This window comes from Lepidochelys kempii, chromosome 17, assembly GCF_965140285.1.
Source record: "Lepidochelys kempii isolate rLepKem1 chromosome 17, rLepKem1.hap1, whole genome shotgun sequence".
Classification (NCBI taxonomy): domain Eukaryota; kingdom Metazoa; phylum Chordata; order Testudines; family Cheloniidae; genus Lepidochelys; species Lepidochelys kempii.
Window position 1 is genome coordinate 23,027,895 of NC_136396.1, and position 27,528 is coordinate 23,055,422.

At 49.2% G+C, this 27,528-nt stretch overlaps 1 protein-coding gene across 1 annotated transcript in view; it reads right to left on the reverse strand.

The window, feature by feature from the left end:
- Window positions 1–27,528, reverse strand: part of MPO (myeloperoxidase) — a 72,453-nt gene that overhangs the window by 38,528 nt on the left and 6,397 nt on the right. The window contains exons 2-6 of the mRNA XM_073315135.2: window positions 24,908–24,985; window positions 20,756–20,849; window positions 8,674–8,849; window positions 7,795–7,918; window positions 5,881–6,010 (exon numbers count right to left, since the gene is read on the reverse strand). Coding sequence (XP_073171236.2) covers window positions 5,881–6,010; window positions 7,795–7,918; window positions 8,674–8,849; window positions 20,756–20,849; window positions 24,908–24,985 — 602 coding nt within the window. The remainder of the gene's footprint in view (window positions 1–5,880; window positions 6,011–7,794; window positions 7,919–8,673; window positions 8,850–20,755; window positions 20,850–24,907; window positions 24,986–27,528) is intronic.

Genomic DNA, 27,528 nt, shown 5'->3' on the forward strand with positions numbered 1-27,528 from the left:
CAGCTATTTAAATCTGAAATTTCACAGTGTTGTAATTGTAGGGTTCCGAGCCCAAAACCGGGGGGGGGGTCCACAGGATTACTGTGGGGGGGTTGTGGTACTGCTCCCCTGACTTCTGTGCAGCTGCTGGCGGCGGCGCTGCCTTCAGAGCTGGGCGGCTGGAGAGCAGCGGCGGCTGCTGGCCGGGAGCCCAGCTCTGAAGGCCGAGCCGCCGCCAGCAGCAGCAGCGCAGACGTAAGGAGGGCCTGGTCTGGGATCACCACCCTTCCTTCTGCGCTGCTGCTGGCGGGGCGCTGCCTTCAGAACTTGATGCCTGGCCAACAGCCACCGCTCCTGGCCGCTCAGCTCTGAAGGCAGCGCAGAAGGGTTGCAATACTGCGACCCCCCCCCCAAAAAAATAACCCTGTGACCCCCTGCAATGCCCTTTTGGGTCAGGACCCCCAATGCTGGTCTCCCCCATGAAATCTGTATAATATAGAGCAGTGGTTCTCAAACTTTAGCAACCCGAGGACCCCCATTTTGATTTAAAATAGTTGGGGACCCCCAAGCCTTCCCACTCAGCCCCAGGACTCTCCCTCACTCCACCCCTTCCCCCAAGATCCTGCCTCTTCCTGCCGCCCGCTCACTCCATCCCCCCTCCCTCCATCACTTACTTTCACCAGGCTGGGGCAGGGAGTTGGGGTGCAGGCTCTGGAAGGGAGTTTGGGTGCAGGAGGGGGATGAGGGGTGCAGGCTCTGGGAGAGAGTTTGGGTGTGGGAGGGGCCTCAGGGCTGGGGCAGGCGGTTGGGGTACAGGAGGGGCGAAGGGTTCAGGCTCTGGGAGGGAGTTTGGGTACAGGAGGGGCGAAGGGTTCAGGCTCTGGGAGAGAGTTTGGGTGTGGGAGGGGGCTCAGGGCTGGGGCAGGCAGTTGGGGTACAGGAGGGGGAAGGGTTCAGGCTCTGGGAGGCAGTTTGGGTGCAGGAGGGGGCTGAGGGGTGCAGGCTCTGGGAGAAGGGGCTCAGAGTTGGGGTAGGGGGTTGGTGCAGGAGAGGGTGAGGGGTGTGGGCTCTGGCCAGGTGGCGCTTACCTCAGGCAGCTCCTGAAAGTGACTGGCACAGCCCTCTGACAGCAGTTCCTAGGCCCACAGGCACTGCCCCCACAGCTCCCATTGGTTGCAGTTCCCGGCCAATGGGAGCTGCGGAGTCGGCACTCAGGACAGGAGCAACATGCAGTGACCCCCTGCTTCCCCCGCTAGGGGCCGCAGGGACATGCCAACCACTTCCGGGAGTGGCACGGAGCCAGGGCAGGCAGGGAGCCTGTCTTAGCCCCGCTGCGTGGCGGACTTTTAGCACCACTCAGGGAGGGGGAGGAGTTGAGGGAGGGAGGGGGAAGAGTTGATTAGCAGGGCTTACGGAGCCCATGGAGTACCTTCGGGGACCCCAGTTTGAGAAACTCTGGTATAGGGTAAAAGTACACAAAAGACCAGATTTCATGGGAGGAAACCAGCTTTCATGGTCCATGATTAATTTTGATGGCCGCGAATTTGGTAGGGCCCTAGCTATTACCAAATGGTTCAGATATATTCACCACTTGGGTCAGCTCCTGTGCACCACTTAGGACTCTCCCTTGTGGGTTTCAGAACTAGCTGCTCCAAAAAGAAGTCATTAATGGTGTGCAGAAAATTTAATGTCTACATCCCGGCGTGAGGTGACATGTCAATATGGGGTAGTTGAAATCCCCCATTATTATTGGGTTTTCTGTTTTTGTAGCCTCAATAATCACCACGAGCATTTCACAGTCATCATCACTATACTGGTCAGGTGGTTGGTAGTATATCCCTACTGCTATACTCTTATTATTCAAGCATGGAATTTCTATCCATAGAGATTCTATGGTGCTGTTTGACTCATTTCAGATTTTTACTACATTTCACTCTATGCTTTTTTCATGTATAGTGCCACTCCTCTTCCAGTGCAACCTACTCTGCGATGCCTATTATACCAATATCCTCATTTAATACCGGGCACTCTGTACCTCAAAGTAGCATCCTGGAACCCCCATATTCACCACTGTGATAGGATTATGATATGTTTTGTACAAACTATACCTTGTGAGGTATCATTTTAAAAGTCTTGATCTGCTGAACATTAATATCCTGTTGGAATGTATGTGCGATCATTGTATGGGAAGTTATGACGTATTGCTACCTGTGTTACTGGAATATGTTGTGAGGTTGGGAACACACACCGCCACCCTTTCAGCTGCAACAAAGAAGGGCCCAGACAGCATTAATGGCCCATCAAAAAAGAGTCCCCTATCCCAGAGATTCCTTAGAAAAGACATCTATGCAATGAGGACTGCTTGACCAATGGGGACTGCCTAACCCCCCCCCCCCCATCACATCAGGGATCTTTCTAGCAGCTGGAAGAAGGTATAAAAGAGGGAGAGTGACATCATCACTTGGACTCTCCTTCACCCCGCCCCCAATTCAACACCTGGAATATCATCTGGAGGACAAAGACTTTGAACTAGGGAGATTGGTCCCAGATTGGAAGGATTTCAGTCTGTGTATTGAGGAACTGTAAACGTTAGGGTGTAAATCTGTTAATCTGTAAATCTGTTAGGGTGAGAAACCGTTTGATTCAAATCTTGTTTAGTCTGTTTAAGCTAGAATTTAGACTGCGTTTCTCTTTTTATTTCACTTAAAATTGATCTTTCTGCAGTTACTAAATCGGTTTTATATTTTATCTAAACCAGTGTGGTTTTGGTGGAAGTCCTTGGGAAATTTCCGCTCAGGTGAACAAGGGCTGTTGCATGCCCACTACACTTTTGTAGGACTGGCGAACTAATTAATGAGCTTACACCAGTCAGGCTTCTGACCAGTGCAAAATGGAAATAGTTCTGGGGTGTAGGGCTGGAGCTGGGGGGAATTGGCTGGAGCCTTTCTACTGATGGTTCATGAGTAGGGCCCTATCAAAGTCACAGCCCATTTTGGTCAATTTCATGTTCATAGGATTTTTAAAATAGCAAATTTCATGATTTCAGCTATTTAAATCGGAAATTTCAGTGTTGTAACTGTCGGGGTCCTGACCCAAAAGAAGTTGGAGGGGTCATAAGGTTATTGGTGGGGGGGTTGTGGTACTGCTACCCTTACTTCTGCACTGCTGCCGAGGGCGGCGGCGCTGCCTTCAGAGCTGGGCGGCCGGAGAGCGGCGGCTGCTGGCCGGGAGCCCAGCGCTGAAGGCCGAGCCGCCGCCAGCAGCAGCAGTGCAGAAGTACGGACGGGATGGGATGGGATGGCTTTACCACCTTACTTTTGCCTTGCTGCTGGCAGGGCGCCGCCTTCAGAGTTGGGCCCTCGCTCTCCAGCCACCCAGCTCTGAAGGCAGTGCAGAAGTAAGGGGGGCAATACCATGACCCACCACCCTAAAATAACTTTGTGACCCCCCTGAAACTCCCTTTCGGGTCAGGACCTGCAATGTAAGAAATGCTGGTCTCCCCCGTGAAATCTGTATAGTATAGGGTAAAAGCACACAAAAGACCAGATTTCACAGAGGGAGACCAGATTTCATGGTCCATGGTGCATTTTTCATGACCGCAAATTTGGTAGGAGCCTATTCATGAGTGGCTGGGAACTTGTTCAAGTAACTCAGGTGGGTGTGTCCCTGCCTGTGGATGGCTGTGTAAGTGCAGTACCTGTCCGAGGCTTGTAGCTTGACATTAGCGTCACTGTGTGAGAGACAGCCAGGCTGGTGGGTTTGAGAGCTCAGCGGTTCACAGTCCAGGCTGCACCCTGGGGACCTCGTCACACCCCCACTGTAGTGTTTAGAGTTCTTCCATTGCAGTAGAAGCACTTGTAAAATTTGTCAATATTTAGTTGTCTGCATTCATGTGGTATAACTGAATGAGATTCTATTTCACTTGAATGTTTTATCAACTTTATCAACTTCTATCTTCTCCTCTTTACTAGGATATCCCCATTAATAAATCCTTCCCTAAGGGATGTCTCTATTTGCACCGTGTGCTCCTCCGCACCTGTCAGCTTTCCCCCCAGCCCTTAGTTTAAAAAATCCCATATGAAGTTTTTAATTTTATATGCCAACAATCTGGTTCCATTTTGGTGTAGGTGGAGCCCCTCCTTCCTGTGTAGGCTCCTCCTTTCCCAAAATGTTCCCCAGTTCCAAATAAACCTAAATCTCTCCTCCCAACACCATTGTCTCATCTGCACATTGAGACCCTGCAGTTCTGCCTGTCTAACTGGCCCACGCACGGAACTGGAAGCATTTAAAAGAATGCCACCATGGAGGTCCTGAACTTTAATCTCTTACCTACCCCAGAACCTCTCTCCTCTCTTTCCCTACGTCACTGGTACCCACATGTACCATGACCATCGCTTCCTACCCAGCACTGCACATAAGTCCGTCTAGATGTCTCAAGAGGTCTGCAACCGTAGCACTCAGGAGGCAATTCACCATGCGGTTCTCTCGGTCATCACAAACCCAACTATCTATATTTCTAATAACTGAATCCCCATAACTATTATCTTTCTCTTCCTAATAACTGTTGTCCCCTCCCCCAGAAGGGTATCCTCAGTGCCAGAGGACACCACAACATCATCTGGAAGGAGGATCCCAACTAAAGGATTGTTTCCCTCTATCCCAGCTGATGTTCTCCACCCCCGAGACTTTCATCCTCCTCAACAGCACAGAGGCTGTCAGACTGGGGGTGGGACCCACTGTACTGTGCCCAGGAAAGTCTCATCTACGCACCTTTGTCTCCCTTCACTCCTCCCATTCAGCCATCCTGGTCTCAACAGCCCATGCTCTGTCTCCGAGGGTGAGGAGCTGCTTGCACCAAATGCACAAGGTGGATTTTGGAAAGTGGAATGAGCATTTCAGCTGAAATCCCCAGCTACCCCGAATTCCTGCCTTTCTGAGCGCTGCTGTCGTTACATCCCAGTGGAGCAGCTAAAGGCTCCCCACCCACCCTGAGGAGCACACGTGGACATACAGACACATACGCTTCCTTGCTGGGTATTTTAAAATATTTTTCTTCGGGGTTTTGTCCTTTAGAACTTTGCGCTCTGCTTTTTGGCAGGGTTAAGAGTCTCAAACTCAGGAGTTCAAAAATTATGAGTCAGGGCCTCAAAACTCATGAGACTGGCTGTGAAATCACAAGAATTTTTAAAATAGTGACTTTGGGGCCTTTTTCTTTTGCCTTCTGGGGGTTGGGCCATTAGGGTTCAGGGTTCTTAGCTCTTCCTGCCAGCATACACGCTAGAAACTCTTTTTAAAAAAATGAAAGCAGAGATTTTCATGACTTCAAGAGCTGGGGATTTAGAGAAACCACCCAGTATGATGACTCTCCTGATAAAATCGTGTGAGTCAGCAATACTGGGTTAAGTGGGTCTAGGGGGAAAAGATGGAGGCAGATTATTCTGCTTTCCACTCAGGCTTCAGACAGCCATTTTAGGGTACAGCAACACTTTGAGCTAAGGGTGATTCCCAGCTCTGATTGAGCCAACGTGCTAAAAACATAGTAGGCCATCACAGCGTGAGTAGCTAGCTGCACTGAGTACCTACCCTACCTACTGGGCAGCTAGCTTCTGCCTGCGCCTCTGCCTGCTACATCTCTTTTTAGCATACTAGCTCGATCAGATCTAGCCCTAGTACTTTGCCACGCACTGAGAATTACTCCTCCAGGCGGAAGTGCAGACCTAATGGCCTGCTGTTTCTTTCATTTTTCACTTTGGTCATTATGTGCTCAGCTTAGAGATGGCAAAAGGGTTACTGATTGTGGAGGACGTGTGCCATGGGGCCCCTGAGCTATCCTACCTCTGGCAAAACTCTGAGCTCCCTTCCTACTATTTTAATTCAAAGAATTGAATTGACAGTCCTTACCAATGGGAGAGAAAATCCAGAATAACAGATTCCTTCTGTCCAGCCACGAGGGATTGAAACACCATCTTCATACTCTTGAGGCAGCCATCGGCTATAGGCTCTGTTTGAAGCCCCTAAGGTAGGGCTTCTCCTGGGAGATGGAATGAAAGAATCTGTATTTACAATACAGCAAATTATGCCATCAACATCATCATAGAGCCTAGGAGCCTCAGTCACAGGCCAGAACATTGTGCTAGGCACTGTACAGACAGAACAAAAAGACAGTTCCTGCTCCAAGAAGATGACAGTCTAAGAATCAGACAAGAGACACCAAGTGGACACGAACAGGCCAGTGGAGGAGCACAAGGAAACAATCTGGGTCAGCATGACAAGCAGGGGCCTCAGCACACCAGCTGCCTAACCACTGCTGACTTTTTAGTAGGCGTCACTGCACAGGGGTGTGTTACGGAGGAACTGGAAGGAGGAAATGAGGTGGCATTGCTAATGCTTTTGGGAGCTCCTGCCATGGGTAAGGGGCAGTGTGGGGCAAAGCACAAAGCTTGTATGAGAAAGTCATGAGAGGCAGTGAAGGAGGGCATAGATGACAGATGAAGGCAGGAGTCGATAGTATGTAAAACACTGAGCAAAACCATTGCAAATGTTTCAGTGACACCCTGACACACAGCATCCTGGGGACAGACGAGACTATGAGCTGAAATCTGACCTCTGTTTTGGCATGGGTGTGACTTTCACTCTAGGGGTTTTCTAGAAACCAGCCTGATTGTGAGGCTTGAGCCAGCCAGGAACACATGAGGAGGAAATGCTGGCTATTGAGCCAGAGCTGGGCACAGAGCCAGCAGTGTAAAGGACTCTTCAGTGAGCTGCATTAACAAGAGTGTGTAGACACCAAATGCATGATCAGGCTCACCACTCCTGGTGGGGATTTTCCCCTGTGTACCCTGTGAGATTTCACCGGAACAGGCCTGGCTAGTGAGTTAGGAACATAAAAGCATAAGAACGGCCATACTGGGTCAAAGCAAAGGTCCATCTAGTCAAGTATCATGTCTTCTGACAGTGGCTAATGCCAGGAACTTCAGAGGGAATGAACAGAACAGGCAATCATTGAGTGATCCATCTGCTCTCGCCCATTCCCAGCTTCTGGCAAACATAGGTGAGGGACACCATCCCTGCCCATCCTGGCTAATAGCCATTGATGGACCTATCCTCCATGAACTTATCTAGTTCTTTTTTGAACCCTGTTATAGTCTTGGCCTTCACAACGTCCTCTGGAAAGGAGTTCCACATGTTGACTGTGCGTTGTGTGAAAAAATACTCCCTTTTGTTTGTTTTAAACCTGTTGCCTATTAATTTCATTTGGTGACCCCTAGTTCTTGTGTTATGAGAGGGAGTAAATAACACTTCCTTATTTACTTTCTCCACACTAATCATAATTTTATAGACCTCTATCATATCCCCCTTTAGTCGTCTCTTTTCCAAGCTGAAAAGTCCCAGTTTTATTAATCTCTCCTCATATGGAAGGTGTTCCATGCCCCTAATCATTTTTGTTGCCCTTTTCTGAACCTTTTCCAGTTCCAATATATCTTTTTTGAGATGGGGCAACTACATCTGCAAGCAATATTCAAGATGTGGGCGTACCATGGATTTATATAGAGGCAATATGATATTTTCTGTCTTATTATCTATCCCTTTCTTAATGATTCCCAAGATTCAGTTTGCCTTTTTGCCACTGCACATTGAGTGGCTGTTTTCAGAGAACTATCAACAATGACTCCAAGATCTCTTTCTTGAGTGGTAACAGCTAATTTAGACCCCATCATTGTATCTGTATAGTTGGGATTAGATAGGAACGTATAGATAGGAAGTTACTCTAGTGTAGGGAGGACCTGCCATGCTCTCCTTGACAGCTAGCATCACCTGTTGTTGCATTCACCAGTGATTGTTCGGTAAGGGTTTGCTTCGTCACATGGTATATTCATATTTTGTTGGGCACATCCAGTAGCCTTGGAAATCAATTCCAGCTGAGCTGGGGTCAGCATGTCTGCAAGAGAATGCAAAGGCGGTTCAGCAACTTGGTGTGCTGGGACTGGTGCCCCAGAAATGGGGCGAGGCAAAGAATTCTTGGAGGCCACTTCTGCACTCTGTCAAATCACTTCCCCAGCTCACTGCTGCCCTCACCAGGATGCAGCCTGCTCTGGTCGCAGAGTTGCTGTCTGGACTCACAGTAGAACAGAGTGTGAAGCAGCTGGGCATGTTCACACAGACATCACCGGCTGACTTTGAAGCCTCACCTCTGCAGAGCGGGGAGGGAGATGCCAGAGTGAAGGGAAAGAAGGCGGTACCAGGGAAGAGTCCCCTTCCCATTCCATCCCACAGTTGGACAGTGGTTATACTTGACCCAAATTCTAGAAGAAAGTGTTGGGGGAGGGCGGGAAAGTTGACTTTCCCCTTCACACAAAGGAGCCTCTTGAACTACAACGCCTCCCCCTGCTTCTAGTCTCCCCAGGGGTTTGTGTCACCGAGGAAGCTATCTGAGTGACGAATGGGGAGATGCTAGCTCTGACGTGCATGACCTGACAGACAGACAGAAAGCTGCCATGTTTCATAGCTGGCCACTGCCTGGCAACAGACCCTTGCATGTACCTTGCAGCCACTCATCTTCTAGCTTTACAGGTGTATCTAATTAAGGGCCCAGTATTGCAGGACTGAAGTCAGTGGGAGGACAACTGAGCCCCAAGACACTGGGCAGAGAAAGGGCTCAAGGAGAGGAAGCCAGACTGACTTGCACCCCTGTACCTGTGACATTAAACTTCCTCTTCACAGTCCACTGCAACTTCTCCTTCAGCAGGCTCAGGGTGGTTTCCATGTAATCAGCAGCTCGGATCATGGCCCTGGTTCCTCCCACTGGCTGCTTGATATGTCCCAGGATATCTGCAGGGGTGAAGGCTTCGTTCCTCAGTTTCTCCTTTAAACTGAAAGAAAAAAAGTCCCACTGTAGCTCTGGAGCAGAAACAATCCTACAAGTTGCAAGGGACCCCTTCTGCCTTTGGTCCATCGCAGCTCATTCCACAGTTACAGTAGTTACTATCCTGGCACGTGTGTGCGGTGTGGGGCTAGCAAACATATGTGTGCAGGCCAGAGCTGACCGGCAGGATGTATTGTGGCCTATATGATACAGTTGGGTTCTCCAGAATCTCAGCTTTCATTTAGAAAACCAGTTAAGTGTCTATCAGTCATGGCTGCAGTGCAGACATAACCTTCCCAAAGTGACTTAAGAGTAGCCAAGGCAGTGATGCCTGCCTAAGTCTGCCCAGAGCCTGACACCATGGCTCCGAGAGGTGATCTCCCCTGTTCCTCTCACTGAGATGTCCACTTTAAATACCAGCGATGACATGTCCATGTCAACAATAACTGTTTAACTGCTGACCATTTAGTGGTTGGATGGGGAGCATGGGGAGGGAGTGAAGCCCACAGGGAAGAAATTGGATCTGGCTGCAGGGAAGGCAATGCAGAGAAAGTACAGAAGAATCACAGACAGGATAGGGAGAGAAATGGGAAGGTGGGTGGGGAAGGAAAAGAAGCAAAGGGCAGGACAGATTCTCTCAGTGTGTGATGGATATGACTATAAGGCACTGAACAAATACTACAGATAACAAAACAAACTCATCGTCGGGCCAGAGAGAGTCACAAGTGTAAGGCCAGATGGGACCAGCAGATCATCTAGCCTTCCCCCTGGGCATCACAGCCCCTCTGCTCACCATTTTCTGTCAGTTTAGATGTGTATAGAGGGCATCTACCAGACCAATCCCACAAGGCAAGATAGGCAGGGGAATCCCTCATTTGTGAATCCCATCGAGTGTTAGGTGTTGAGCTGCATGGCAGTGTGGGGAGGTGCTCAGCTGCCAAAATGTTGGTACCTTGTGGACTTTACTGGCAGAAATATGGGTGCCTATCTATGGACTTTAGGCACCTACATGGTTACACAGAAGCTGACAGAGGGGTTGTGAATGCCAGTGGCACCTAACGTTAGACTGAGGAACTTAAAGTGGCAGTTAGGTGCCTATGTCCGCCTTGTGAATCCCACCCTTGCAGTCTGGTGTCTCTTTGCTCGTACCACGCAGGCTGCTCTCATCCAAAATGGCCACCACTTCTGGTTCCCACTGAGAGTGACTCCAAGTTGCCTCCAGGGAAGACAGTAGTTCCCCATGCTATAAAGGAGTGGAGAGGAGCAGGTGAAAGGAGGTGGCGTCCATCTTTGCTATGGGACTCAGAAGAGTAAGAGATGGCAGCCATTTTGAGAGGGCAGTTGTTCATAGAATTCTCTGAAGTAGAACATTTTTCTTCAGCCACTGCTGAAGGAAAAACTTTCAGTTAGGAAGAATAATGGCAAAAAATTACCATGAATCCTAAACAAAAATTTTTGAAAAGTAGCCTATGGATACAAATTCAGTAAGGTTAATGATATGGAAAGTTTGAAGAGTCTTCATTATTTCATTAATGAGATTAGATTGGAACAAAAAAACTGTAATTATTTATTTTTGTATTAATTGTAATGCTGTTTAATTAATAGATTTTCTTGTATATGCTCAGAAAATTCATTTTATTCTCAAAGACTAAGTGCTGTCAGTTTGGGGAGGATATGGGGAGGATACGCAGGATGGTTCATACAAAACAAAATGCTGAATTCCTGTGTTAACTGCAATCTCCACACAACTGTGGAGTCCCAAACCGTATCTCCATAATGAGAACTTCCTGGGCACGTGTACAGCCCCGCCCCTTACTCCACTGACTCATTTCACTCATTGGAATTGCAGCATGCAAATCACCTGTCAAGGGATTGTGATGGTTGGTTGAGTCATCTCTGATGCCACAAAAATGATCTATGCTGTTTGAACTGTCCTTGCCTGTATTTATGGAGGTGCCGGTTGCAGCTCGATAGTTTAGGCTGAGTTCTGTTTTGCACTTAAAATAGGGGTTCAATCTCTTGGTTATCTGTGAAGACAAATTTACACCTCCCTAAATTTACACCAATCACTCTTTGAGTTCAGAATGAATTTTCTGAGAATTTACAAGTAAACCTGAGAATTAGCTTATGAGTTAAAATTAATTAAAAATTGGATCCTTTAAGAAATTTACCATCTAAGTCAGTCTTTTCTTTATCCCAAAATAATGGAATAACACACACTTATCAAATTTCCACAGTTACGATATTTGGCATCTTGTTCATAGTCTATATCTGAAGAAATATGATTGTAATTAATTAAAGTATTAGTGATTGTTGCATAAATTGTTATGGTTGTACTGGGTCCAGATAAGATCAGGGCAACATCTCAAGTAACTCTAAGTCCTACCAATGTGACATCAGAGGTAGCTTAACTAATCCTCATCCTTCTTCTACAGCTCATTCGTGTGCAACAATTCTATTGGTGGTAATAAGACAGGTATGAAGGAGATGGGATATGTCAAAAGTTCTCATTGGTAGATTACACAGCACAACTGCCACTCCTTTTAAAGGTCCCGTAGCCCCATGCTGGCTTGGTCATTGGTGCTTGAAAGTTTCCCGTTGGCTCCCCTGCACACAGAGAGGCCGCACTGCCAGAGGAAGTGAGGCAGGAGCACAGGCTAGAATTATTGGGACTCAGCAACTTGTCTCTCCCAGCCTCCCTTCCTGTCGCACCAGTCTCGCTAACACCGATCAATAAAGCCACTGCAAATGAAGGGACAGATTTACCACTGTGCTTTGGCTGCTTTGTACTGCTCTTGTGAAGGGAAAAATAAAACCCCCTTAACGGTTCCTTAAAAAGTCCATGTCCTCCAATCTGGAACCACAAACATGAAATGTCTTAATCACAATCCAGAATCTGGAGTTGTGTGGTTATTGCCTGGCCTCACTACTCGCCACTCCCCAAACCTTACCACGTTTGGATTTCTTTTAAGCATAACTTTAACTCTGAATTTCCCAGGTTTGGAATGTTAGATATAGACTCACAACAGCCCTGAAATGTTCTTTCCCCTAAAATGTGGTTACATATTCTCTATCTTAACTATATTTAAACTACAACGGTTAGTAAAAGACGGTTACCTACCTCTTGTAACTGTTGTTCTTCGAGAAGTGTTGTTCACGTCCGTTACAATTAGGTGTGTGCACACCACATGCACGGACGTTGGAAACTTTTTCCCTTAGCAGCTCCCATCAGGACGGCAGGGAAGCCCCCTAGAGTGGCGCCCTCATGGCAGAGTATATATTACCCTGCCAGCCCGACCCCCCTTCAGTTTCTTCTTGCTGTTCACTCCGACAGAGGGGAAAGGGGGTGGGTATTGTAATGGACATGAACAACACATCTCGAAGAACAACAGTTACTAGAGGTAGGTAACCGTCTTTTCTTCTTCGAGTGATTGTTCAAGTCCATTCCAATTAGATGACTTCCAAGCTTACTATTGGAGGAGGGTAGGAGCCATGGAACGATTGATTGAAGAACAGCTCTGCCGACTGCTGCATCATCTCTGGCCTGTTGGTTAACAGCATAGTGGACTGTAAACGTGTTCACTGAAGACCAGGTGGCTGCTTTACAGATCTCCTGGATAGGGACCTGAGCCAGAAAGGCTGTCGAAGATGCCTGTGCTCTGGTTAAATGGGCCGAAATTGCTGGGGCTGGGACCTTGGCCAACTCATAGCATGTGCGAATGCAGTCTGTGATCCAGAACGATATGCACTGTGCAGAGACAGGAAGACCTTTCATTTTGTCAGCTATGGTGATGAACAATTGGGTCGACTTGTGGAAAGGTTTCATACACCCTATGTAGAAAGCCAGGGTTCTCCAGACATCCAGCGTGTGTAGGCTACGGTGTCTCGGGCTCATGTGGGGTTTTGGAAAGAACACTAGTAAGCAAATGTCCTGACCCACGTGGAATTGGGAGATCACCTTGGGGAGAAATTTAGGATGTGGTCTAAGCTGCACCTTGTCCTTATGAAACACCGTGTGCGGTGGTTTAGAGGTGAGGGCTCTCAGCTTGGACATCCTTCTTGCTGATGTAATGGCCACCAGGAACGCACCTTCCAAGAAAGATAGAGGAGGGAACAAGTGGCCAGGGGCTCAGATGGTGGGCTCATGAGTTTGGAGAGGACCAGGTTCAGGTTCCAGGTTGGGACTGGTGGTCGAGAATACAGGAACACCCTCTCCAGACCTTTGAGGAATCGCCATACAATGGGATTAGAAAATACCGAGTGCCCAGACTCCCCTGGATGGAAAGCTTAAATGGCCACCAGGTTTTCTCTGATGGAGGAAGGGGATAGACCCTGATGCTTAAGGTGTAGGAGGTATTTTAAAATAACTGTGATGGTACCCTGGAGTAGTTGAAGGCGCTTGGGTTCACACCTTATCCATTTCACCAGGTAGGTAGCCCCAGCAGAAGGTTTCCTACTGCCGAGGAGAATTTGTCTCACCAACTGAGAGCACTGGCTCTCCATGGGATTTAGCCACGGAGTTTCCAAGCCATGAGATGCAGAGACTGCAGGTTTGGGTGAAGGAGGCACCCGTGGTCGGGGCAATCAGGGCATCTACAGATAGCTCTAGTAGGGTTGTATACCAATGCTGTCAGGGCCAAGAGGGGCTGATAATGATCACCATCACCCTATGTCTGCGAATTTTGAGGCGGACCCGATGGACAAGTGGGATAGGAGGGAAGGCATACTTCAGACCCTTGTCCCATGGTATTAAGAGCACATCAGCAATCGAGCCTGGACTGTGGTTTTGGAATGAGCAGAACTGAGGGCACTGTCTGTTGCTCTTGGTGGCGAAGAGGTCTACTTGGGGATCACCCCACTCCTGGCAGAGTGACTGTATGTTGTCCAATCTGATTGACCACTCGTGCATGTGGTATGACCTGCTGTGGCGATCAGCAAGCTCGTTCCACACTCCTGGAAGGTAGGATGCTTTGAGCTGAATGGATGAGGCTATACAGAAGTCCCAGAGAAGAAGAGCTTCATGGCAGAGAGGTGAGGAGCGGGCTCTGCCTTGTTTGTTTATATAGAACATGGTGGTCGTGTTGTCTGTCAGGACTGTCATGCTGTGACCTTGCAATGTGGCGTGAAAGGTCTGGCAGGTGAGATGAACTGCCCTGAGCTCCTTCAGGTTGATATGGAGAAGTATCTTGTCCCTCAACCACAAGCCTTGTGTCCTCAAGTCCCATAAGTGTATGCCCCAGCCCAGATGTGATGCCTCTGTTACTAACATCAGAGAAGGTTGGGGCTTGGCGAAGGGGACCCCTGAACAGACCACTGATTGGTCCAGCCACCAGCACAGGGATTTTAGAACCTGTTCCAGGATCATCACCACGAGGTCCAGGGGGTCTCTGTACAGACGATAAGACAGTGCGAACCACGCTTGCAAGGGTCTGAGTCTCAGTCGGGCATGGCTGATCACGTACTGGCAAGCTGCCATATGCCCTATTAGCTGTACGCAACACCTGACTGTGGTAGTGGGATACCGAAGCATTGATTTTACAATCTGCTCTATGGCTTGGAATCTGGGCTCTGGACGGTTCACTTTTGCCTGTACTGAGTCCAGGACTGTCCCTATAAACTCTAACCTTTGGGTGGGTATGAGAGAAGATTTGGGCACATGAGGAGGATCCCCAGTCTGTGAAATGTGTCCATGACTACCATCACATGGGACTGGACCTCATCCTTGGAAGACCTGTGAGAAGCCAGGTATAGGTACACTCGAACCTGCTTTTTCCACAGGAAGGCTGCCACCACCGCCTTGCATTTCATGAACACTCGGGGGGCTGTGGACAGGCCGAATGGGAGAACCGTGAACTGGTAGTGATGTTGGTTTATGGCAAACCAGAGGAAGCGTCAGAGCGCCGAATGAATAGCAATATGGAAGTATGCGTCTTTCATGTCGAGGGCAGCGTACCAATCCCCGGATCCAGTGATGGAATGATAGTGCTCAGGGAGACCATGCGGAACCGGAGCTTGACCATAAATTTGTTGAGTCCGCGAAGGTCTAAAATGTGTCGAAGACCCTCCTTTGCCTTGGGGATTAGGAAGTAACAGGAGTAAAACCCTTTTCCCCTTAGCTCCTGCGGAACCTCCTCCACTGCACCTATCTCGAGGAGCAAACGAACCTCCTGAAGAAGGAGTTGCTCGTGAGAGGGGTCCCTGAAGAAGGATGGGGAAGGTGGGTGGGAGGTAGGGGAGGAGGAGAACTGGAGAGAGTATCCAACCTGTACCATGTATAGGTCCGATGTTATATGGGACCACGCATGGTAGAAGTGGGATACACAGTTTAAAAACTCTGGGGATGGATCCAGGAGCTGGGTTGGTACACTGTCCTCGGGCATGCCTTCAAAACCCTTGCTTGTTTCCCAGTTGGGGCTTATTCTGGCCCTAGTTAGGCACATTGTTCTGTCCGTGCCTGTTATTTCTGCCCTGCCAGCAATACGGCTCCTGTCTGGGGTGGGGTTGATACTGCCTCTGCAGAGGCCTGAAGGGCTTTCTCTGGGTTGCCAGAGTATGGATCCCTAGTGACTTCAGGGTGGCCCGAGAATCCTTAAGGCGATGCAGCCTGGAGTCTGTTTGCTCCGAGAAAAGGCCTGAACCCTCAAAAGGAGGGTATTCTGGAACTCAGGAGGGAGGCCCGATGCTTGGAGCCATGCTGAGCATCACCTAACTATCCCTGAGGCAGTGGTTCTGGCCGCAGAGTCCGCTGAATCGAGGGAGGCTTGTAATGAAGTTTTAGCCACCGCCTTCCCTTCCTCAATTAAAGCCGCAAACTCAGAGTGTGAGTTCTGGGGCAGGCGATCCTTAAACTTGGACATGGCCATCCAAGAGTTGAAATTATGACTATTAAGGACTGTCTGCTGATTGGCTATACGTAACTGGAGGCTTCCGGAAGAGTAGGCCTTCCTATCGAAGAGGTCCAAACATTGGGCTTCCTTGGCCTTTGGGGCCAAGGCTTTTTGGCCCTGTCATTCCTTTTCGTTGACTGCTGAAATGACTAGGGAACAGGGAGCCGGATGGCAGAACTGGAACTCATAGCCATTGGAGGGAGCAAAGTATTTCCATTCTACGCCCCTCGAGGCCGGGGTCTGCCATATTGTTTTAAGAAAAGGAGTACTTGTGGTACCTTAGAGACTAACAAATTTATTTGGGCATAAGCTTTCATGAGCTACAGCTCACTTCATTGAATGCATCCGATGAAGTGAGCTGTAGCTCACGAAAGCTCATGCTCAAATAAATTTCTTAGTCTCTAAGGTGCCACAAGTCCTCCTTTTCTTTTTGAGAATATAGACTAACATGGCTGCTACTCTGAAACCATATTGTTTTGTAATTCATTTGTATGGTCTTTATGAGAGGGAGCGCAACTCTGGAGGGGCCCTCGGGCATCAGGCTATCCACCATCGGATCCTCCTGCTCAACCATTTCTTCTGCCTGGAAGCCCATATTGAGGGTGATCCCACAGAGTAGCTCCTGGTGAGCCATGTGGTCAATCAGTGGTGGTCCTGAGACTGATGTGCTTGCCACTGCCTCATCTGGGGAAGAGGAGGAAGTGAGGTGCTGTAGGTTGCCCTTATCTAGACCCTCCTGTGTGTCCTCATATGCCTGGGTCACTTCAGGGCCCTGCAGGGCTTTGACACCTCTCGAGGTGTCGCAGAACTTGGCACCGCCTCAGGTACTAGGCCTGGAGGCGCGGTTGCTCTTGTGGGTCTGGGGGTGGCCTAGAGAGAGTGGCCTCCCTTGTCCTTGATGGGTGCCTGCGTGGCGACCTGGAATGGTGTCACATAGATTGTCCGGACCCAGAGGCTCTGGAGGAGATGCCCTGTTGCTGGTGGTAGGCCCATGGGGTCCAGAAAGGCCACTGACCCGGAGGAGGCCATTGTGGCTGCCAAGCTGGTTGGGATTCTCTGCTGGCTATTGCTCGATGTCTGCTATAGCTAGAGGGCCAGAGTCGACCTCAGAGCTGGAGGATACTGATGGAGAGGACCAGGGTGGTGCCGAACGTTGAGCGGTCGCAGGGTGCCGGGGAGCTGGGGAGGGGTGCCTGGCTGACCAGGACCATGAACGGTACTGGGAGTCTCGGGACCGAGATCAGTGTCTTGCACTCGGCGCCGGTGAGGTCCGGTGCCGGGCGACCAATGGTGTTGGGGACTGGCGTGCAGTCGCCGCGGGTGCCGCTGGCTGGTTCGACTCTGGTGCCATAACTTCACTCTGGGTTGTGGGCACCAAGGAATAGTAAGACGCCGAGCTCGAATGGGAGTGGTGCTGAGATGGTGACCTCAAGCGGCGCACCATTGCCGGCTTCCCTCTGGACCACCCCCTTTTAGGTGGTGCCAGAGGCTTCTTCCTGCACGGGAGGGGGTTTGGCACCGACAACTCAATGAGGTCTTTTTCTGTCTCAAAAGTGTCGGGTGTGGAGGGGTGTTCAAGGACCTCCTCCAGGCCTTCGTCGACACTGAATCAGCTGGGTACCAGAATCAACAGGGCCTGTGGTGCCGGAGTCGATGGTGCTGGTTCTTGGTTCAGGCTCGAAATGTGTCTTTGCGTGTCAGGAGCATCTTTGAGCGGTTTAGTAGCTCTTTGGGAGAGCGCCCTCTTTCCCCTTGCTTGTGCTGCTTAGTTGGTGCCGGAGAGGTTGACCAATGCAGAAGTTGGTCGTCCCATCTCAGTGCTGGTGATTTACGGTGCCTGGGTGGTGCCGGGTCGCGCACGGATGCCAGGGCACTTTGCACCGAGGAAGCTGGGGCCAGTGCCGCTCGGTCAGAGGCCGGTGGTTGTAATGCAGCCTCCATGAGCAACTGCTTAAGGTGAAAGTCTCTTTCTTTCTTGGTGTGCAGCTTAAAGGCCTTGCAGATTTTGCAGCGATCTGCCTGATGAGACGCTCCCAGACGCCGGAGACAGGAATCGTGGGGGTCGCTGTTAGGCATAGACTTGCAGTACATGGCATAAGCTTTGAAAACCTGGGCTTGCAGCATGCCCCACAGCCCCAGACTGGTGCTGGAACTAGCTTCCAGACACCTGAAACAATGGAGTTCTAACGAACTGGCAACTATCTAAGAACAAGACTGAAAGGCTAAGGGATCTCTCGCAAGCGAGAGAGAGAGAAAATATTCCAACACCGCCACGGACAATAAGAAGGAACAGAAGGGGGGGTCGGACTGGCAGGGCAATATATCCCCTGCCATGAGGGCACCACTCTAGGGAGTTCCCCTGCCGTCCTGATGGGAGCGGCTAAGGGGGAAAGTTTCCAACGTCCATGCACGCAGCGCGCGCACACCTAATTAGAATGGACATGAACAATCACTCAAAGAAGAACTTTCATTATGACCTGATTTGTTCAGCTGTGCTGAGTCCCCAGGTTTTTCAATGTGTGTTAATTATGTGGAAAGTTTGCAGGGTTGAATAAGGTGTCTGGAAGCTAGATGGGGCCCAGGAATACCTGTGACTCAAAAAAAAGTGATTTGTTAACATTTAGCTGAAAACCCTCAGAAGATTCAGCCTTTGCTCCCAGATTGCAGCTAGCAAGAGATGTTAAGAGTAACAAGAAGGGTTTCTTCAGGTATGTTGGCAACAAGAAGAAAGCCAAGGAAAGTGTGGGCCCCTTACTGAATGAGGGAGGCAACCTAGTGACAGAGGATGTGGAAAAAGCTAATGTACTCAATGCTTTTTTTGCCTCTGTCTTCACTAACAAGGTCAGCTCCCAGACTGCTGCGCTGGGCATCACAAAATGGGGAAGAGATGGCCAGCCCTCTGTGGAGATAGAGGTGGTTAGGGACTATTTAGAAAAGCTGGACGTGTACAAGTCCATGGGGCCGGACGAGTTGCATCCGAGAGTGCTGAAGGAATTGGCGGCTGTGATTGCAGAGCCATTGGCCATTATCTTTGAAAACTGGTGGCGAACGGGGGAAGTCCCGGATGACTGGAAAAAGGCTAATGTAGAGCCAATCTTTAAAAAAGGGAAGAAGGAGGATCCTGGGAACTACAGGCCAGTCAGCCTCACCTCAGTCCCTGGAAAAATCATGGAGCAGGTCCTCAAAGAATCAATCCTGAAGCACTTGCATGAGAGGAAAGTGATCAGGAACAGCCAGCATGGATTCACCAAGGGAAGGTCATGCCTGACTAATCTAATCGCCTTTTATGATGAGATTACTGGTTCTGTGGATGAAGGGAAAGCAGTGGATGTATTGTATCTTGACTTTAGCAAAGCTTTTGACACGGTCTCCCACAGTATTCTTGTCAGCAAGTTAAGGAAGTATGGGCTGGATGAATGCACTACAAGGTGGGTAGAAAGCTGGCTAGATTGTCGGGCTCAACGGGTAGTGATCAATGGCTCCACGTCTAGTTGGCAGCCGGTATCAAGTGGAGTGCCCCAAGGGTCAGTCCTGGGGCCGGTTTTGTTCAATATCTTCATAAATGATCTGGAGGATGGTGTGGATTGCACTCTCAGCAAATTTGTGGATGATACTAAACTGGGAGGAGTGGTAGATACGCTGGAGGGGAGGGATAGGATACAGAAGGACCTAGACAAATTGGAGGATTGGGCCAAAAGAAATCTGATGAGGTTCAATAAGGATAAGTGCAGGGTCCTGCACTTAGGACGGAAAAATCCAATGCACCGCTACAGACTAGGGGCCAAATGGCTAGGCAGCAGTTCTGCGGAAAAGGACCTAGGGGTGACAGTGGATGAGAAGCTGGATATGAGTCAACAGTGTGCTCTTGTTGCCAAGAAGGCCAATGGCATTTTGGGATGTATAAGTAGGGGCATAGCGAGCAGATCGAGGGACGTGATCGTTCCCCTCTATTCGACATTGGTGAGGCCTCATCTGGAGTACTGTGTCCAGTTTTGGGCCCCACACTAGAAGAAGGATGTGGATAAATTGGAGAGAGTCCAGCGAAGGGCAACAAAAATGATTAGGGGTCTAGAACACATGACTTATGAGGAGAGGCTGAGGGAGCTGGGATTGTTTAGTCTACAGAAGAGAAGAATGAGGGGGGATTTGATAGCTGCTTTCAACTACCTGAAAGGGGGTTCCAAAGAGGATGGCTCTAGACTGTTCTCAATGGTAGCAGATGACAGAACGAGGAGTAATGGTCTCAAGTTGCAGTGGGGGAGGTTTAGATTGGATATTAGGAAAAACTTTTTCACTAGGAGGGTGGTGAAACACTGGAATGCGTTACCTAGGGAGGTGGTAGAATCTCCTTCCTTAGAGGTTTTTAAGGTCAGGCTTGACAAAGCCCTGGCTGGGATGATTTAACTGGGAATTGGTCGTGCTTTGAGCAGGGGGTTGGACTAGATGACCTTCTGGGGTCCCTTCCAACCCTGATATTCTATGATTCTATGATTAAGTGTTGTAAATTGAGGAAGATGCACTGTATTCTTAGATGAAAAACTGAACCCAACCTTAACTATGGAATAGCTGCTCTCAATTCCATAACAATTATGTCAGAGCACAGGTAACCATGAGGCTCACAGGCAGGTCGTGCATATACGAGAGGCCCATGGGGACAGACTGTCTCTGTCCCTCCATCTCTTTTACTGTCATTTTCTACTAAGGACAGTTAAATACCACCTTATTGACACCCCTTTTGTAGCCCTGCTCGAGAATGTCACCAATCACAGATTAGGGCTCAGGCATTGTCCTACTTGCAACCTGGAGTAGAAGAGTGCCTTGGACTAGGGTCAGATATTGGACTGCAGCATATTACATATGGAGAATTACTGTGGGCCAGATTTTGACACCTGTGCTCAGGATGAGTTGCACCTTACTCTGCAAATAGTGACACTGAAATCAATGGAGCTACCTACTCATGGAGCAGGGAGCTATTCACCATGCAGAAGGGTATGACAGGCTGACCCTCTGTAAACAGGGAACTCACCGGTTCCGGGTGTACTTATATGCTGCATCCACCAGCTGCTTGGCTTCATCAACACTGCTCAGAAGGGACGGAGCCGACAGCATCCCTGAGATATCTAGTCCAAAGAGAAGAAGGAGCATGACATGAGGATACCTCCTTCCCACAAGTTCACTCCACAAATCAGGATTTGCTGTATATATTGGAGCAAGTCTCTGCCCATCGCAAGTGGAATCTTCCCTGAGGCTCACCATCTGGCCCCTGTCCCGCTCTCCTCAGATCGTAGACTCACTCTTACAGCTATTCAATAGCCACAGCGCTTGGGCATTCAAAGGTTAGGTTTCCTTTTTACTATTAGCTCTCCCATATAGTACATGTTGCATCAAATTCTACCCAAAATTACTGACATGTGCTTTGAAACTTGACTCCAGTTTCATGTAGCTTTTGTCTGAGAATTGCCCTGTTCTCTTTGCACTATTATTTCTCCACATGGTACCCACTGGGGCAGGTTCTGCCTAGTTGCTTCTATGTGCCCAAGCTGAACTGAAGAGCTCTGTGTAGCTTGAAAGCTTGTCTCTTTTACCAATAGACACTGCTCCAGTAAAAGACATTATCTCATCCACCTTGTCTCTCTAGCTGAAACAGACATTTATAGAGCAGAACAGGTTTGGATTTCTTTTAAGTTTAGTCTTTACTCTGAATTTCTTGGGTTCATAACAATTGTTTATGGGATAGTTACAACATCCCTGTTATGTTTGTTATCCTAAACTACTGATATGTACTCTGAAACTTGATTTCACTTTAATGTAGCTTTTGTCTGAGAATCGTCTTGATTTTAAAAAAATAATAATTTGCTTTTCATTTTTATGGCCAGATCTACTGGTTCAGGCTAACGTTTTTCTGCCCCTTGGAAGCAGCACAAAGCAGCAAGTACTGGCCATGGAAGTTGGGTTTACAGCTGCTTTGCATCTCCACAGTATAGCAAAGCAGTTGGAATACACTTTTTCCTCCCTCTTTCCTGTCCACATTCCCCTGAAGACACATTCTGGTTTCCACCTCCCTCCTGCTATCCCCTGTGTACCACTACACATGCTCCCCTCCTCCCCGCTCCCCCGAATAGGTCTGGTGCAATGGGTAGTTTCTGAAATGAAAGGTACAGAGCTAATTGTCTTTCCCATTACTCTTCATCACTGAAAGTCTGGAAGAACAATGAGAGAAGACAGACCTTTTGCAAAAGGGAAATTCATAGTGAGTTTCTCTGAAAAAAATTATTATTCTTCAGCCTCTGCCAAAAAAGAAACTTTCAGTTATGAAGAAAAATGAAGAATTCACAATTTATGCTAAAAATTATTTGTGGCATTACGCCCCATATTCTTCATGGTATTATTATTATGATATGAGTATGGCATAATTATGATATATTTGGTACAAGATAAAGCATGTGAGATATCATTGAAGAGGTTATGATTTACTGAATATGATTATCCTATTTGTATGTATGTATCATTCTGGTATCTGAAGTTAGATATATTGAAATGTGCTTACACCTGGGGAACACCCACTAGATAGAATGCAATCAGTCTAGATGGCTGGCTGGGAAGGGCCATTAGGGAAAACAATAGGTCTGAGAAGATGCTAATCTCCGACGGGGGAGCCTTTCTGAGGACGCTACAAACAGCATCTGATTCATGGCTGCTGTGGCCTTACAGAGACATGTGGCCAAGTCACTTGGTACTGGACTCCATCATAGAATACCAGTGTTTTTTCATTGAAAGGCATGGGTTGGCGACAAAGTTGGCGACAAAGGGTTTCCGCCATTTGCAAAAACTATTTAAGGCAGGGGAGTGACATCATTGGGGTGCTTCTTGGACTCCCCGCCCAAGAGAGACTGCTGGAAACATCTGAGGAACAAGGACTGGAACTGGGGAGAAGGGCTGGACCCAAGCTAGAGGGGTTTCTAGCCTGTGAAAGGAATAACGGGTTTTAAGTTGCAAGAAAGTGCAGCTTGCTCTCAAGACTCTGCAAACTGCCTAAATCAACACTTAGGGTGAGAATTTGCTACCGATATCCAATTTCTTTAGTATATTAAGCTTAGATTGCATTTTTGTTTAGTTGCAAGGTAATCTGCTTTGATCTGTTTGCTATCTCTTATAATCACTTAAAATCTATCTTATGTAATTAATAAACTTGTTTTTGTTTTGTCTAAAACCAGCGTGTGGACATTATAACTTGGGGCAGAAAACTTTTGCATCTCTCTCCATGTTGAGGGAGAGGGCGAACTTCATGAGCTTACAGTTCTCTGTGCAGTTCTCTGTGCAGCACAAGACTGTATAATTTTGGGTTTACCCTCCAGAGGTGTGGTGTGCCTGAGAAGCTGGTAAGTACCCTAGTTGTATAGCCTTCCCATGCAGGGGCTGATCAGAAAGCCTGTTTGCATGTTACAACAGGTGTGTGTCCCTACCTGTGTGTATGCTGATCGAAAGAGCAAGCTTGGAGAGCTTAGCAACTTGTCACAGCAGCACAGTGTGAGAGGGAACCCAGGCTGGTGGGTCTGGGAGGCTCAGTGGTACCCAGTTCCAGGTGGCACCCCAGGGGGAACCCGTGACATTATTGTACACAGTTATTTAGCTAGATCTATTCAAAATTCACCTCTCTGCCAATTATTGTATGGACAGACAATGTCCGAGCTGAGATCATTTAAGAAAAAAAATGGTCTGATACGGAGTGCTAAATTTCTTAAAGAACCCATTTAAAATTCATTTTAACTTATAAACAAATTAGCAGATTTATATGTAAAGTCTCAGAAAATTCCTTCCAGATTCAAAGAGTAAGTGCTATAAATTTGGGAGACCAGGCTGCATTTTTCATGCCTCGATGGTCCCTCTAAGGACAGTGGGCCCAGCTTTCTTGTGTCTGCAGCTGGACCTGATTAGGAATGTGGGGTGGCATCTGGGGCCAAGGAAGACAGAAGGAAATTTGGGTAAGAGAGGATAGCAAAAGCCTGGGGGTTGGAGAAGGAGGGAGACCAGGAGAGACTTGCCTGCTGCCCTCCCCAAGCCAAGAAAGCCAAAGGGCTGAAGAAGGCTGAGGGCCAGGGGAGCAGCAAGGGACTTGTCCAAGTCTGAAGAAGGCTGAGGGCCAGGGGAGCCCAATGACTTGTCCAAGTCTGAGAACAGACAGTATGAGAGGGTGCTGGACCATCTCCTGGAGGAGAAAGGATGCCAGATAGGAACGCAGGGAGTTCCTGATGGACAGAGCAGGGAAGGATTTCAGATAGAAGGAGCTAGGGGGCTCCTGGATAAAAAGCAGACTAGAACTTAAGAAGAGCCCTGGGGCTGGTGGAAGGTCTCGGAGCTGTACAGATGCTGTGTTGATGGGCTGTATTCAAGGACTTGGAGAACGGTTTGAATTGTTGACATTAATAAACCAGCCCAAGCAGAGGTATTATTGCCCACAAGAAAGCCACTAGTGAAGTTCTTGAGCACCATGAGGAGGAAAAGCTGACAGGGCCCCTGCAAATATCATGCCTCTCACAAGGGAGCAATTAGGGATAAAGAGAATCTGTCTGAAGCCTTGTGGCTCTGTGGTTAAGATTGAGTTGAGTTCTGCACTTAAACCAAGTGTCCGAATCCCTGCTTTAAGAGCAAAACTCAGATTAATCTGAACTGTGCAGCCACAACTGGTGCCTCCATAATTAAATGCAGAGAAATCTGTAGCTAAGGTTGAGTTTTGAGGGAGATTCAGTCTCTGTTGGGCATGCAGCATGCAGCACATCCTCCCTAACATTATAGCATTTGCTCTCTGAGTACTGAACGAATATAAATAAAACCAATAACATCTCTGTTCGACATGGCTGAACAGGAACAGGACACTAGCTGTCAGAAACTCGCCATCCTGTAGAATGACCAGTGCAGGAGAGGGAAAGGGCACTTGGGTCTAAGCGATTCTGAAAAGGCAAATTATCAACTGCTGGTTTGTTTTCCTGAGCAAGCTGTTTATTTCTTTTGTGGTTCAGCTTTTCTCTAGGGAAGATTTCTGTGCAGGTGACATGTTTAATTCCTGATGCCATTGTAATTTTGCACTTTTTCCTTCTCAAAAATATAAGCCACTTTTTTAAAAAAAATCTTTTTCAAACTTATTATAGAGAGCAGGAGGGGCAGGAGAAAGGGGCAATACCTTTCAAGGAAGGTTCAGATCCCTGGCACAGGCTCAGCGTTACCAGGAATCCGAAGAGGGTGATTGCTGGCTTCATCCCTGGAAAGATACACAAATACACCTGGGTTAGTGGCAATGAAGGGTGTCCAGGATTCACAGATTTCACCCACCCATCAAAACAGCTCAATGCCCAGAGCTCTGACTGCCCCTCTCCTCGGTAAGGTTCAACTCCAGGCCAAAATCTCCTGCCTTTGGGTACAGATGGAGTCAGCTCCCAAGAAGTGAGGGGTTATTTTCAATCCAGAAGAGAGCCGCTGCCACGGTACACGGCAGCCGAATCCTTGGCTCATTCATACCACTGCAAGTCAGGCATAACTCCACCGAAGTCAATGGCTTTACCTTGGTACAAAACCACTGGGCAAGGAGCTGGAAGCCCCGTAGGTGAGTACCTGCACCTCAGCCCCTCTGCTCAGGTGGCACATCCTCTTGCTATTATCTGGTGACAACAGCAGAAAAGCTCATTGCATCACACCCTTTTGATGTGTGAAGTCACTTCCACTGTGTTCAATGGTGTGTCCCATAGGAGCACCTCCTGCGTGCATCGCTCCCTGAGGAGCTGTGAGGGCAGTGGTCCCCTCCTGCGTGCATCCCTCCCTGAGGAGCTGTGAGGGCAGTGGTCCCCTCCTGCGTGCATCGCTCCCTGAGGAGCTGTGAGGGCAGTGGTCCCCTCCTGCGTGCATCCCTCCCTGAGGAGCTGTGAGGGCAGTGGTCCCCTCCTGCGTGCATCGCTCCCTGAGGAGCTGTGAGGACAGTAGTTCCCTTCTGTGGAGCAGGAGGGACTTGTAAAAGGCTCAGTTCTGAAAATGTAGAAACTAGAATAAGAACTGGCCAAGAGAGGTGTAGCAGGAGAAAGACTGAGCCACCCTCCTCCCTGCTCCAAAGGTAACTTTGGTGGGGCGCGGACAGGGCAGTGGACCCAGTTGGGCACAAGGTAGGGGGTCGCTGGGGAAGGCTCTGGGGGCAGAGTCTCTCTGCACAGCCAGAGGTAGGGATATTGCACATGCCCCTCCCTCTGCTGAGATGTCCACGGGGGCACGGGCACTCCAGGGAGACACTGGTGCTGTGAGTCAGGCTGGAGCTGGATGCCCAAGCCCAGAGGCACATTCTCCCTGCTCCTGTGGTCCCAGCCTCCCAGGAGCCAGCGGGATTGGCTGCCCTGGCCCAGGGAGGTGGGGCTGGAAGTTCCTCCCAGGGGCAACACATTGTGCCCCCCCAGTATCAGCAGGCAGGAGTCATCTATGCCTGAGACCTTTAAAAGAGCTCAAGTGTCAGGATTAGTGTGGGGAGCACAAGTAACATCTAAATCCAGGAACTATGCCAGGAATGCCGCTGGTATGGGGATGCCCTCTACAGCTTGGACTGTCAGGAGCAGATGAATGGTGCTAAATGAGCAGCAGTACAGCAAGGCCTACAGGCCTCAGCTGGGATCAGCCCCATCGTGCCAGGCTCTCTCTCTCTATAGCGAGAGACAGGCCTTGGTCCACAGACTTTACAACCAACCAGACAAGAGGGCACAGAGAGATCAGGCGTTGCAGCCAAGGTCCCCAGGAGTCTAGAGCAGTTCCAGCAAATGAACCCTGAGTCTTAGTCGGTACAAAACCGCCCTTCTTCTCCACCTAGCCTTCTCTTCAGCAGGGAGCTGAGTCTCATGGAGTCATACAATCTAAGGGGCCATTGTGATCATCTCATCTAAAGCACAGGCCATTGGACTTCCAAGAACCAATTCCTGTTTGAACTAGGGCTGATCTTTTAGAAAAAACCCCCAATCTTGATTAAAAATAGTCAGTGATGGAGAATCCGCCACAACTCCTGGTAAACTGTTCCAACGGCTGTTAAAAATATTCCTTATTTCCAGTCTGAATTTGTCCAGCTTCACTTTCCAGCCATTGGATCATGTTACACCTGTCTCTGCTAGACTGAAGAGCACTCTTTTATCAAATTTTTCTTCCCCATGTAGTTACCTACAGTCAGTGATCAAGTCACCCCTTAACCTTCTCTTTGTTAAACTAAATAGATTGAACTCCTTGAGTCTATCACCATAGGGCAGGGGCGGGCAAACAGCCAGGTGTGGCCCAGCCCCCGCCTCCTATCTGACCCCCCCGCTTCTCGCCCCCCTGATGGCTCCCCCGGGACTTCTGCCCCATCCACCACCCCCTGCTCCCTGTCCCCTGACTACCCCCTGCCGCCCCATCCAATCCCCCCCATTCCTGACTGCCCCCCCAGGACCCCTGCCCCATCCAATCCCCCTGTTCCCTGCCCTCTGACCACCCCGACCCCATCCACACCCCGACCCCTGACCACACCCCCGAACGCCCCTGCCCTCTACCCAGCCCCCGCTACCCCCTTACCACACTGCCTGGAGCACCGGTGGCTGGCGGCGTTACAGCCATGCCGCCCAGAGCACCGTCTCAGGCCGCGGCTCTGCAACTGCGCTGCCTGGCCACCCAGAGCATTGTGCCAGCAGTGCAGAGCGCTGAGGCTGTGGGGGAGGGGGAACAGCAGGGGAGGGGCCGGGGACTAGCCTCCCGGGCCAGGAGCTCAGGGGCCGGGCAGGAAGGTCCCGCGGGCCATATATGGCTCGC